The following is a 12,744-nucleotide window of genomic DNA, read 5'->3' as shown; positions in this document are numbered from 1 at the left end:
CGCTGGAGGGCTGCCGGAGGGGAGGTCACTAGGCCGTGGCCCAATGCGGAAGCGGGACCGAGCAGAGGGCGGGCGGGGATTGGCCGGCCGCCGTGCTGGCGCCGGGCGATTGGCTGGCTCCGCGGAGGCGGTGCGGAAGCGCGCTCCGCTGCGGAGGGTCGGCGGTACTGGCCGGGCTGCGGCGCGATGCGGGGCGGCTGTAGCCTCTTCCCGCTCTTGCTCTTGGCGCTGCTGCGCGGGCTGTGCCGTGGCAGGGAGACGGCTCCGGGCGCTGTTACCTGCGGCTCGGTGCTGAAGCTGCTCAACACCCGCCACAGCGTGCGGCTGCACTCGCACGAGGTCAAGTACGGCTCCGGTGAGCAGGGCCGGGCCGGGGAGCGCCGCGCTGAGGGGGCCGGGGTCTGGGAAATGGCGGGCGGGGAGTCCTGAGGCGGGGCTGAGCTGGGAAGCGTTGAGGGTGCAGGAAAATGGTGGGGGCCAGGCTGGCGGGACAGGGAAGCGTTGGGGGGACAGGCAGGGGTGGGCTGGGGGGGCAGGGAGGCGGTGAGGAGGCAGCAGAATGGCAGGGGGACAGGCGGTGAGGGGGCAGGAAAATGGCGGGGGGCAAGGAAGCGTGGAGTGGGGCAGGCGGTGAGTGGGCAGGAAAACGGCGGCGGGCACAGAAGGAGGAGGAAGAGGTTGCTGAGGTCCATGTCCCTGGTGCAGGGGGAACAGCAGGGCAGGGACGGGGCGGTGGGTGCACCGCAGCGGAGGGTGCTGAGGCCTGGGGTCCTGCAGCGGGGATGTGACGGGACGCCTTGCCCTCATCCCAGAGGTGAGCCCTGTTCTGTGCCTCGGGCCTCAGCGGAACCTTCCCAGTGTCAGTTCTGGCAAGGAGGGTGCAGGTTTGTTCGGGGACACAAAAAACTTGGTAGTAGTTTTGAGAAGGACGGGATGGTGTGAACAGTATCCATCATGGATCAAATTTTCTTCTCACATGTTCACCATGAACTTCAACAGTTTGTAGCTACTAGCAGATGCTGTCTTTAACTTTGATCTGAAAGATCAGTTGGCACCTGCATTCGCATTGCAGTCAGTAAACAGACTGGGGGAATGAAACCTCTTAAACATGAAGGCATGACAACATTGAAGCAAATTTCGCTAGTTCTTTCAGGACTCTCTGAACTGGGGAAGCGGATTAAGTCTCCTGCCGTTTCATTCTGTTCAAACAGGAAGTGGGCAACAGTCAGTGACAGGAGTTGAAGCTTCAGATGATGCCAACAGTTACTGGCGGATTCGTGGGAAGAGTGATGGCAGTTGCCAACGCGGAACACCAGTGAAATGTGGGCAAGCTATACGCCTTACCCATGTTAACACAGGAAAAAACTTACACACTCATCATTTCCCATCACCGCTCTCCAATAACCAAGTGAGTTGTTTTAAATCTCAAGCTTTTGTATGAATAGTGCATGCTATTGACAATATTCTCTCCAGTTTTTAATGTTTTTGAAGAATCAGGCTTGGGTACCAGCTGCCAGAAACAGTATTTCTGTGCATATCCAGAGTTCAAATACGTGCTTTTCTGCATCTTGGAATGATGTATTTAAGTTCTTGACAGAGGTAAAATTTAATATGTGCCAGTATCGGTATTTCACAGTAGTTTTAACAAATCCGGATGTTTTTTTATTCTGCAGAGAAGACTGTTCTGAAATGTTCAGCACTCTAAAGGCGTAGGAGGCTGGATGCCTCCCTCAACATTGTGAAGATTGCTCTAGAGAAAGGCAACAGATCATCTGTTGTGGCACTAGGCATTCCTTCATGCAAGTTCCTTGGTGATCCAATCTATTAGTCTCAGTTATCTTCTCACTATCCCTATTTTAGTTCACTATTCTTATTTTTCTGTCCTCCTTCCACAGGAAAAATGGATCTGCTCTCATAATCATATTTATAGTTTTGTACATATCTAGAAGAGTGTAATTTCTAACAGTAATTAGGTCCCAGTCTTGTTCATGAAGAAATGTTTCTCCAAGACTGAAAATCTTCTTAAAATAAAAAATGCAAACTTCTTGGAAGTTTGTCATTAATAGTCATTTTAGTCTTTCTTCACATTATGTAGATAGGTCATTAGATTCAAAGTTGGAAGACGTGACCCTTTGTGTAAAAGGTTTATCTTTTACCATGAGTAAAGTGGCTGAAAGAATAAGGTCCAGTTTTGTGTACATGATCTGTTTTTTAAAACAAAAGAAGTGATGGGAAAATAACATTTCAGAAGAATTGTTTAAAGAACAGATTGACTCTAAAACCTTCCCCTGGTTTTCATTTGTTGGTTTAGGCAATTTGTTTAGCATCGTCATTAATGTAAAAATGTTCAGCAGCTGTCATTGTGGTTCTTTGGTTTTGCTGTTTGTTTGCACAGTATCTAAGAGAAAGACCAGTTTGCTAGAGACTGACAGGGCTGTGACTTACGACATCATTGGTATATGATGTAGTTAAAACCACAAATTTTTATTTCATATTCTTAACAGAAGTTGAATTTTCAGTTCGTGTGTTGTCTTTCACACTTTTTGGACTATATCAACTTGAATTAAGATGACCCTAAAATCTTAGGTTGCTAGGTACAAAGTATTGCAGTTCTATTTTTCAAGTTGTTCATCACTTCTAGTACTCAGATTTTTAAGAATTAAAGGCTATCTGGAGTCCTAAACAGTTGGTGCTTAGCCTATTCAGTTTCTGCAAACCCTTGGAATGTTTTTGGTGCATAATGAAATCTAATCCCTAACTTTTGTTTTAGCAGGAATTCATTTGCTTTAATGGTACTCTTTTATGTTTTAAAGAGCTATTCAGCTGTCTATCTGAAGAAAGAGTGTAAACCAGGGTGGTTGTCGACCCAATTGTAAGCTTGGTATAATTAAGTAAGAAAGGACTATGGTTACTTAATAAGCTAAATTGTTGGGACATTGTGATCAAAACACGTGCTTAAAAAAGCCTGTTGCAATGGAAACTATGAAGATGGTCATACTACAAAAATAAATGTGCGCTTTTTTGAGCAGGGAAAATTTGCATCAGCACTAGTTGTTTCTTTTGAGTTTTTTCTCAGAAGGATTGTTCTGATCTCTGTGCTTAAGTTCTCTTTCATTTAATCTGTAATGTCTGCTGGGGTTTGTTGGCACTTTTCGCTCAGATTGCATGTTGAGACTTTGTTGGCGCTTTGTGTTCTGATTGTCGTGGTAGGAAGTTACTGCTTCTGGATTTGATAACTGTTGACACAGCAACGCAACAACACTTTTTCTTTCCTCTCCATCCTTGCCTTTGAACTCTGCTGACTTGGTGATTGGTATTTTTGCATGTGTATCAGAGGTGTTTGCTTACATTTTCACTTCAGGAAGTTTGTGTCTCTAACAGGAAGTAAGTGCCTTTGGTGATGATGGCGAAGGAGATGACCTCGATATATGGATTGTTCAATGCAGTGGGACTTACTGGGAGCGGGAGGATGCAGTGCGCTTCAAGCACGTAGGAACCGAGGTGTTCCTGTCAATAACAGGGGAACAGTATGGCCATCCCATTAGAGGCCAACGGGAAGTTCATGGCATGCCTACTGCTAATCATCACAACTATTGGAAGGCAATGGAAGGAGTCTTCATCAAACCCAGTATGGACCCTGCAAAACATGATGAGCTCTGAAGTGATGGAGGATCCAAAACGCTTCAGCTTACTCCAGTGTTCGGAGATGCTAATCCTTGGTCCCTTATAGGTCCTACCTTGCCTAAGTGACTGACTCTCTGTATTACTGAAGGGCATTAGTTCATTCTGAGAATGCAGCACTTCTGTGGGGAATGGCATCTGCCGGGTTCAGCCACTGAAATTTATTTGGCGAAATCCTTTCAAGCTTAATTGATGAAACTAGTTCATGCATCTGTTAGTTTGCGTTGTCATTTGTTTTGCTTGTTACTTTTTCTCAAATTTGAAAGAGGAAAAACTGACATAGTATGTTTCTGTTGTCCCAAGTAAAAGAAAACATTGTATTTTGTAATCTTTTTCCAGTGATAATTAAATATTTGGAAACTGATTTCTACTTCTTAGTGAGAGGATGTTATTAATGAGGAGATGGAGTAAGTCTAGAAAGGGAATAATGGTTCTCAAATATGGTGTCTTTTGAATGGCTTGAAGTCAGATATTCGGCCTTCCAGAAACATGAGTTTCATTGCGTACTGTATTGGAACAGTTTAAAAAATTGTGTGTGTTGGAGTAAGAAGACCAAGTTTTTTAATTTGTTCACTTTCTCCAAGAAGTCCAGTTTTTCTGGTAACGGCAATACTGCTCACTGTCAAATGGTGAGACCACTCTGCTCTATCAACTGGTGCAGAAAACTACTGTTTAATTAATATGAGAATTTTATAACATGGTGCAAAGGAACAATTGAATTTGACGGATGTTGTACTTGCGTGTCACTCTGCGAGATCAGTATGATGTACCCATGTGGGTTTTTTGTGTGTGAATCCAGAATAAGAGAAAAAAAGAATCTTAGCCGATGGTTTCATCCTGGATTTTTGGTAGAACGGCATGATCTGGAGTGCTAGCAAGGAATCTTCACTGAACAACTTACAAATTTCTGTGCTCCTCTCCCTCTGCAAAAAGGGAAAAAAACTAATTCTTGAATGTGTGTGTTACATATTGTTAGAAATACTGATTAAATTCAAAGTACCATACATTTTCTATTTGCTTTAAACGGAAAAATTCACAAAATGAGTGTGAAGAGTCAGAGAATTCAGATGTTCTTGTCTCCATGTGTAAATAGTTTACTAATTATGGTCTTAATTAGTCAATCAGTTAAAGAAGCAGGAAACCAATTTGCTGCTGTTACATCTCCAGTCACATGCTGCAGTGTTAGAGGGATAGTTGTTGCGAAGGTGCGACAGGCAAGGGCAGTTACCTACTGGTACGCACGCTGTGCTTCCTCGTGCGGCTGTGCCGTGCAGGCTAGCGTCAGGTTTTATGTTAGGGTTTGCTACTAGTGAAGATCCTTCATACCCTATGGAACAAGGAACCTCTGTAACAGTTGGTTTGGGTACCTCGTTATTTTTCTTCAAAGAAAAAGGTAAGACCGTTTTTCTGTTAATCTCAGTTGCGCATGGGTATTTAAGGACTACGAGCATTTTGGAGAGTAAGTAGGCTACCTTTTGCTGTTTTGTATTAGAAGTAAGCTTTCATGTGACGAGTGTTTCAGCTTCACTGATATTCCTAACTGGTATTGAAGTTTTAGCTATAAAGGATAACTAAAAACAAAACAAACATTCTGCATAAACAAGCTGACTTTTCCTTTCCTTTATTAAAAAGGAGGGCTTTTCTTTTGAAGCTGGTATATGAGTAAACTCAAAAAGAGCGGTAGCATTTGGCAGGAGGAAGAAATAAATTTGCCAATGAGCTCTCTGTCATTAAGAGTTAAACGCTTTATGCCTAAACCATATGGGCTTAGCGTTTGTGTGCCTGTGGAGCACTGGGTTGGCTGAGAAGGGGTAGAGCTGTGTGGCTCATCTCAGTCTCTGCGCCAGGTACTGTCCCCTCACAGTGTTTACTTCTGCCTGGATGTTTCTGTCCCTAGAAAAGGTATCAGTCTTATTTATTATGCTTGAATGGGATCTCACTGGACCTTCCTCTTTTGGTTCTGGATTTGAGCTAAATTGGTTTGGTGAGGCTGACTTTTAGTCCTTATTGCTTGCTTTCTAATACGGTCTCAGTTTTGAAAACATTGGTACCTGCTGTTCTTAAAGGGCCAAGCTTCTACACACACGGATCCATTAATGCCTTATTTAAAGACATATTCAACAATATTCCTGTGAACTGAGTTTTCTTTACTTTTGATTCTGACCAAAGTGTAAAGGTGTCTTGGCATTAATATTTTACTTGTGCATGTATCATAATAGTGGGGTTTTTTTTCCTTCCCAATTCTTATCACTAGAAGCTGTGCTGAAGGATTCTTAAATAAGGCCAGTTGAAGTACATCTTACTTTGGAAATGTCTAATGTAATACTAAAAGAAATATTGGTACTCATAAGATGCTAAATGCAGGCTACAAAAATCATAAGTTAATGTAGGCAGTGCAAAAGCTTATAGCTGTGAAAAATGATGGCTTGTGCAAGTGCTAATGTGCTTTCCTTTATGTATAACTTCTACGTTTACAAGACTCGCAGTGGTTTCTGTTTAATGTCATATTTTATGCTTTAAACTGAAGTACTGAGATTTCAGAATCTGATTCAGGTCAGGTGTTCTTATTTACTTTGGCTGCTTACAGTTCAATTTCTCAGTCCTTCCCCCACAGCTGAGGACTAGAGACTTGGAGAATCCCGGGTTTTATCGTGCTGGGTTTTGTTGTTGTTTGTTTTCCGTGTGGTTTTTATCATCCGTCTAAAGACGTCAAGACTTTTTAGGCATACCATGAAATACTGAGAGATGTAGATATGAGAGTTGGGAACACTGTTTTGCTGCTTTCTTTATTTTAAGGTGATAAACTAAATTTTATAATGCCTCTTGTCAAAATTCTCTATACGCTTCAAGGTTAAGTGAAAGCTATTTATTTTGGCTTCTGATGCTAGCAGAAAAGAACTCTCCCAAATAACTGACAGGTGCTTTCCAATTTCCTGCTCACTACTACTACAAGAACTCTTTGAAAAGGTGCACCAATGGTACTCTTCCTTTAATAAACTAGAAAAGCTTTTGGGAAAAGACACAGAGGGATCCTTATTTGTAGTTGTTCTCATTAGGGATAATTGCTGAAGACAATCTACCTAGTTTAACTCTCTACTTTGAGAAATCTGTCAAACACCGCATGTTACACGTGTATATGTCTAGTTCAATGTAAAATGACAAAGAGTTCCTTAGACATGTTCATTTTGGAGGCAGGTGTGTGTCTACAAATATTTTTACTCTTTATTTCCTGAAGCTTTTTAAAGCTTTGTATAACAGCTTAGCATATGAACAACTTGATTTCTCAGTATGAAAGAAAATTGGCTTTAGTTCTCCAAAAGTGATAGAAGGGATGTACTACTCCTTGGGTCTTCATTCTGTATGTCGAGGCTAAAGATAAAACGATGTTTTAATGTCATTTATTATGTTTGGGTATACTAATTGGGTATATCTGTTCTTATTGAGTTCAATTAGCATAGTTTTAAAAAATCAGATCAAAAAAACCTTCCAATCAGAACAACGCTGTGGCAGTGATGCTTAATGAGCCTCTTAGTTTTACCGAGTCTTCTCTCTCCTCTGCCTCTCTTTTCCAGCACTGTAGCACTAGCTCTCGTGGAAGATGTACTGTGTTTTGCAGCCATACCAGGCAGAGGTTGAACCTTAGCAGTATCTCCTTCCAGAAGCAGCATCTTGCTAGGTGCTGTCTGACCCCTGGCTGGCACACTTGCTGGCTCATTGGATAAATTCCCCGCTGGCAGCTGGGAAACTGGCTAAAAGCCTACAGAGGGTTGTGTCTGCAGGGTCCTGTGATGCTGCCTGCCCCTCTTGCCTACTTTTGAGTTCTCATCTGTGCCCCCTTTTGATTTTGCAGTTCTGGGCCACCATTCAAATACCTTTGGTAACTGATTGCTTCCTAACCTGGCTGTTTCGTCAGCTGCCTTTCAGGGACCGTGTGTTTGGTTGTGTCATTAAGCTTTCTGAGGAAATAGGTTTTTGAAAAAGTTACCCTTAAATGAGAATACTCAGACCTAAAGGAGTGCTTTCTTCCTGTAATCTCCTTGATCCTATTCTGTGGGGTGGGGAGCACAGGGGATGGTTTGCTTCCTCCAGAAGGAATGAAATGTTCAACCTTACCAACATGGAGCTGCATTGGAAATGCAAGACAATTCAAATGTACCTTAGCATATGGACTGTTCGTTATGTATGCAAGTCACAAACAATAATAAACTTTAGGGTCCTAAGGTTATTTTAATTACTTAGAGGAATAAATATTTTGTACTTTCTCCCCTCCTCCCACTGACATTCTGAGCATCTCAGTGTTACCATGTTTACGTGTACTTTAGCGGGACCTTGAGTATTTACACCTAATAACTGATTTTTATTCTATGCCAAAGACAAAACACCGTTAGCTCCTTCTAATCTGTTTCCTTAATCAAACTTGCAATAATTTCAGGGGTGCATGGAAATTTATTGAGAGATGGCTCTGAGGACAGAACTGAGTTACTTTGGGTGTGTATGAGACAAGGAGGGAGTGCAGTGAGCACTTTGAAAGCAGACTTCAGCAGTTGCATGGTTCAATGCTGCTTTCTCTTTAAATTACAGCAAATTAAACCGATTATGAAAACCTTTTACTATATTTGGTATTGTACTAATTCTAAATTAGCATAAAGTTCACAGTAGAATCCTCCTGTGACAGCTCTGATACTGATTCAAGCTGCTGTTCTGTGGGGGATCCAGTGGTCTTCAGTCCTTTGGGAAAATAGCGTCCTGCTTCATCAGTGTCAGAAGCGTTGGAAGCCGTATGACATCTCAAGGGTACCAAACCCTCGTGAAATGCATTACAAATTAATCACAACGGGTGCAAGCTATAAAGCTGGCTAATTAGTTTCTGTATGCTTTTTAACTATAAAAATAATGTGCAGGTGCTGGCTTTGCATGGCTGGAGGACTGTCAAACTTGGACCCAGGTCTAAGGCTCTTTGCTTGCTCTTCATCATGGTCATGGATTTATTGACCTAAGCTTCATTTTAGCAGTAGAGGTGTGCACTGTGCTGAAAGGGGAAGTGTCAGGGTGAATCTACTGTAACTCTAACCACAGCTACACACAGAACAAAGCAGGTGTCGACCTTGTTGGCCGCCGCCCCGAAGGATCGGGCTGACTGCGAGCGCCTTGCCGCTGCTCCCCGGGCTCGCAGGTGCCCCACGGAGCCCTCACCGCTGGGGTTTGGGTTCTGCTCGCTGAAACCCAGATGACTACTCAGTCCTGCCCCGGAGGGAGCCCTTTCGGTGGTCGGTATAAAATCTCGGGTGGCGTGCATGGGAGCAGGGCCGTTCCGAGGCAAAAGGCACGGGCGCGACTTTCTCCTCATCTCCGTTTTGGGGCGCGGGGTGCAGTGCCCGGGGGCGCGGCCGCTAGTCAGCGCTGCTCCCCCGCCGTCCGCTCCCCGCAGCCCGAGCGCTGCCGGCTGGCTCCCGGGGAACCGGGCGCCTTTGGCAGCCCGGTAAGGTGTCGGCAGCGTGGCTTTGATCCCCGCGAATTTACGCGCTTCGGGGAGAAGGCAGGGGCTCCCGCTTCCCCCGCGGGGCGCTCGGCGGCGGCAGGGGCTGCGGTGCGACCGTGCCCCGCGTTCCAGCGCTCTGCCGAGCCAGGTTCGAAAGGGAAGTTTGAATATCAGCGCAGCTATAAAGCGATGCTCTAGGCGTTTCCGTTTACTGTCGTTCTGTAGGATCGATAAAGTGCGGCCAAGGCTGAAGTCTGTTTGCTTACAGTGGACACTTAAGGCAATTACCTGTATTGAAATATTAAACACTGGTTTCCGCGCAGGGGGGGAGGAAAGACACGAAAGGATCCCTAAGTAGCGAGTTCTTTCTCCTCCCGCCACCTACAGCAATCCCGGTGCGTTTACGATGTCTCGAAAGCAAAGCCCAACCCGAAGCACCGGTTTCTCGCAGCGCCAGTACTTACGGGAACGCCGCCCGCCCCCGGCGGAGCCGACCCTCGGCCCTTGCCCGCGCTGCTCCCAGCGGGTGCCCTGGGGTGCCGGGATTCGGGCCGACCTGCCCTCCCCTGCTGAGAGCGCGTCGCTCTGTGGGCTGCACCCGCCGGCTTCCCCCCGCCGTTCCGAGGGGCCGCAGGTCCCGCCGGCTGCGTGGGTCGCCCACGCCGCGCCCCGCCCCGCCAGCCATCCTCGGTGGGGACCGCGGGCCGGCCGCCCCGCTCCCCTCCCCGCCGGCACAGCTGTTGCCGGGGGCTTCCTCCGTCTGCCCGGTGGGCGCAGGCTTTTCTGTAAACCCGGACGGCGGCGCAGCTTCGGCGCCTGGCCTGAGCCGCCCGCCGGTACTGCCCACGTCCAGCGGGACGCGGGCCCCGAACAGGAGCCTCCCGCCGTACCGGGCGCCGGTGGCTGCGGGCCGGCCCCCGCTAACGACCGTCCGCGGGGATCGGCGGGAGCCTTCCTCCCGAACCCCCTCACGCCGCGCCCTGCTCCCTCCCCTCGTCCCTCCCCGCCCGCCCCGCCGGGCGCGGCCGCCGCTTTACTCGGCCTCGCTACGGCGGGGCGTGGGGGCGGTGGGCAGGTCCCGCCTCGGGGGGGCAGCCCCGCTACGCATGTACTGGCCCCGCCAAGCCCCGGCGCCGGTGGGCAGAGCTGCTCCCGGCGGGAGCCCGCGGGCCGGCGCCGCGCCACGCGTGGGGGAACTCGCAGGCTGGGCGCGGCGATGCGGGGCTGCACCCCAGGGCCGGGGCTGCACCGTGCCCGGCAGAGAGCGGGGGTCCCTCCCCGCTTCCTCCGCCCGACTCCCTCTGGCCGGGCGGCGAGTGTAAAGCCCCGTAGTTCAAGAGCCCGAAAGGCTACAAAGGGAAGCATTGGGCTGGGGAATTACAGGAAAGCCGTGTAAGCTCCATATGCCCAGAGAGCACTGCAGCGCGCAGCACCTGGGCGGGAGCGGGAGCTGAGGGCACACGGGCGTTCCCGGGCTCCCTGAGCGTTCGTCCCGCACTTGGGATGTCCGGTGGGTTCCGTGCTTATGGAGACTCTTGTGAGAGGGTTTCTAGCCCTGTCCGGCTCCTGACACTGTGAGGGAAACGTGCCTCGGTGCACCTCCGGCAGCTCCCATCCTGCTGCCGACGGACCTGGCTCCGTGACTACCTTCCATGGGCGCACAGAGCGCGCTGAGATAAAATAATTGTGTAGGCACTTGCTTAATCACCGGTCGCCTCCGCTTGTACCCTCCCCGCTTGTTCAAAACGGGAAGGCTCGTGATTCCTGCCGACAGCATCTTACACCGGGATTGCGTCGCCTGTGCTTGTGATTCCAGCGCCAAAAAAGGCTGTCGTAGCATTAAGCCTGTGCGGCTAAAACAGAGATTGGGAAGCGCAGAACGCGAGGCTTGTCCTGAAATTGCCCCCAGGGGAGCACCATCTGCTCTCTCTCCTGCAAATACTATACTTCTGAATGCATTGCCTCTGCCTTCGCTGGGTGTGGGTGCGGAGACGATGACTGTCGAGCTGGAGGCAATTCTGCACAGCAAAACCCGTTTCTGTTGTGCTGCGTTTCCTCAGCAATACAAACGCACGGTGGGTGAGGGTGGTTTTCAGTCGGGCTTAGAGACTTCAGTCTCTGGGGCAAAACAGCTTAAAATGTTTGTCTGTCTCCCTACGTGGCCGCTGTTCTCTCTTACGAGATGGGAGGCTGTTTGCGGCGGGGGATTAACTGAAACCGTGCTAAGAAGTCCCAGCAGTTACTCGAGAGCAGCCTCGGAGACCCCCGGTCCCGGCTCTGGGATGGAATTGCTCCGTGCCTTCCCTTCGGAAAGCTGCCTTTCCTGGGGCTAAAGCGGGGCGCTGCCCGGCAAGGGGGGTGTCCGCACCGGCCAGAGGGGGTGCGTTTGCCCCTTAGGGAGAGCCCAGCTTCCTTCCTCCCTAAGAGGAGGTTGCAGCTGGAGTGGAAGGGACACGCTCCTCCAGGAGATCTGCGGTGGGTGGCCGAGGAAAGCCTTGAAAACCCTCCCGCGAGTGGAAGTTTCACAAAGCAGCTTTTACAGCTCCCTCCCGAGAACCCGCCAGGGAGCGAGCCCCGGCTGAGCGGCGTTTTCTGCCGCTCGTGTCCTGCGGGGCCGGGGGTCCCGAGTGCGCGAAGTACCACCGCAAAGTGTCCGTGACGGAGAAGGAGGGTTTCTAATGCCCCCGCGGGGAAGGGGGGGTTCCGAGCCTGGGGGCGAGCGGCGGTGGGAGGGGGTGGGGGGGGCTATGTGGGGGGGCGTGCAAGAGAGGCTGGGTGGAGGAGGCTGCCGCAGCACCCCCTGCCCGCCGGGGCAGCCCCCGCTCTGCCCCGTAGCACGGCCCCGGCTGGGACCCCGCGGCAGGCACCGGCCTCGCCGGGGAAGGGGTGCTGGGAGGGCTGGTCCCATCGGGACGCAACACCGAAGGGTGCCTTCGCAGGGACAAACAATAATATGCAGAACGGCTCCTCTCTTTCCAGGCTGTTTTCTGCGTCCTTCTCCATAGGAAAGGTGCCCAGTCTAGCCCGTTCTTGCCAGAAAACCACCTCGACACTAGATCGTATTTTCTTCTCTCTGGTGCCTTAGGAACCCGAAGGAAAACGATTATCTGTTGTTCACTCTGAGACACCATGGTTCATACTGAAAGAATGGCTTAATACTCAACATAAAGAAAGACCCATCCTTATAAAGTGTTAGCCGAAGTCGAGGGATCTTTTAGTAGGAATAGGCAGAGCTGTGCTTAAGGTACTGGCCTGGGGCTGAGGACCAGGACTCGGGTCCTAGCTGCAGAACTGAGTGGTCCCAAGCAACGTGTCAGAACCTCTTTGTCCCACCTGGAGGAAACCCGGTGGTTTTTCTTTGCCCTGTGTGCGAGTGGCGAGCCGGGACGTGGGGTCGGTGTCCGGGAAGATGGCTCCATCCCCAGCTGAACCCCTTCTTGGCCCCCCCGGCGTCCTTCTCCCGCAGCTCCGCGCAGCGGCGGACCATCACCCGCCGCCTCTGTCCGGTGGGCCTGCTCGGAGCGGGTTAAAATGGCGACAACAGCCCCCCTGCGGGGTGACGGGGGTTCCCCCCTTCCCGCAGC

General features: G+C 49.5%; 2 protein-coding genes across 2 annotated transcripts; one reads left to right on the top strand and one right to left on the bottom strand.

Annotated features, from left to right (window-relative positions):
• Positions 1-58: 58 nt before the first annotated feature.
• On the top strand, positions 59-4,045 carry SDF2L1 (stromal cell derived factor 2 like 1). The gene is made up of 3 exons (XM_075110388.1): positions 59-355; positions 1,212-1,408; positions 3,382-4,045. The coding sequence occupies exons 1-3, from the start codon at positions 187-189 to the stop codon at positions 3,658-3,660; spliced, it is 645 nt and encodes a 214-aa protein (XP_074966489.1). The 5' UTR covers positions 59-186; the 3' UTR covers positions 3,661-4,045.
• Positions 4,046-4,765: 720 nt separating this feature from the next.
• On the bottom strand, positions 4,766-10,937 carry LOC142065031 (uncharacterized). Its single transcript, XM_075110749.1, has 3 exons — positions 10,869-10,937; positions 9,625-10,080; positions 4,766-9,448 (listed from the first exon to the last, which is right to left on the bottom strand). The coding sequence occupies exons 1-3, from the start codon at positions 10,935-10,937 to the stop codon at positions 8,726-8,728; spliced, it is 1,248 nt and encodes a 415-aa protein (XP_074966850.1). The 3' UTR covers positions 4,766-8,725.
• Positions 10,938-12,744: the final 1,807 nt, after the last annotated feature.

The sequence above is a fragment of the Phalacrocorax aristotelis genome, chromosome 15 (genome assembly GCF_949628215.1).
Source record: "Phalacrocorax aristotelis chromosome 15, bGulAri2.1, whole genome shotgun sequence".
NCBI classification, from domain to species: domain Eukaryota; kingdom Metazoa; phylum Chordata; class Aves; order Suliformes; family Phalacrocoracidae; genus Phalacrocorax; species Phalacrocorax aristotelis.
The sequence above is the reverse complement of the archived record's forward strand: the minus strand, read 5'-3'. Positions and strand labels throughout refer to the sequence as shown.

Coding starts and splice junctions, on each gene's coding strand:
- SDF2L1 (XM_075110388.1), top strand. CDS start 187: ATGCGGGGCGGCTGTAGCCTCTTCCCGCTCTTGCTCTTGGCGCTGCTG. Junction 356..1,211: donor CGAGGTCAAGTACGGCTCCG/GTGAGCAGGGCC, acceptor CTGTTCAAACAG/GAAGTGGGCAACAGTCAGTG. Junction 1,409..3,381: donor CACCGCTCTCCAATAACCAA/GTGAGTTGTTTT, acceptor TGTCTCTAACAG/GAAGTAAGTGCCTTTGGTGA.
- LOC142065031 (XM_075110749.1), bottom strand. CDS start 10,937: ATGCTGTCGGCAGGAATCACGAGCCTTCCCGTTTTGAACAAGCGGGGA. Junction 10,081..10,868: donor GGTACAAGCGGAGGCGACCG/GTGATTAAGCAA, acceptor GACGGTCGTTAG/CGGGGGCCGGCCCGCAGCCA. Junction 9,449..9,624: donor CGGGGGCGGGCGGCGTTCCC/GTAAGTACTGGC, acceptor ATTTCAATACAG/GTAATTGCCTTAAGTGTCCA.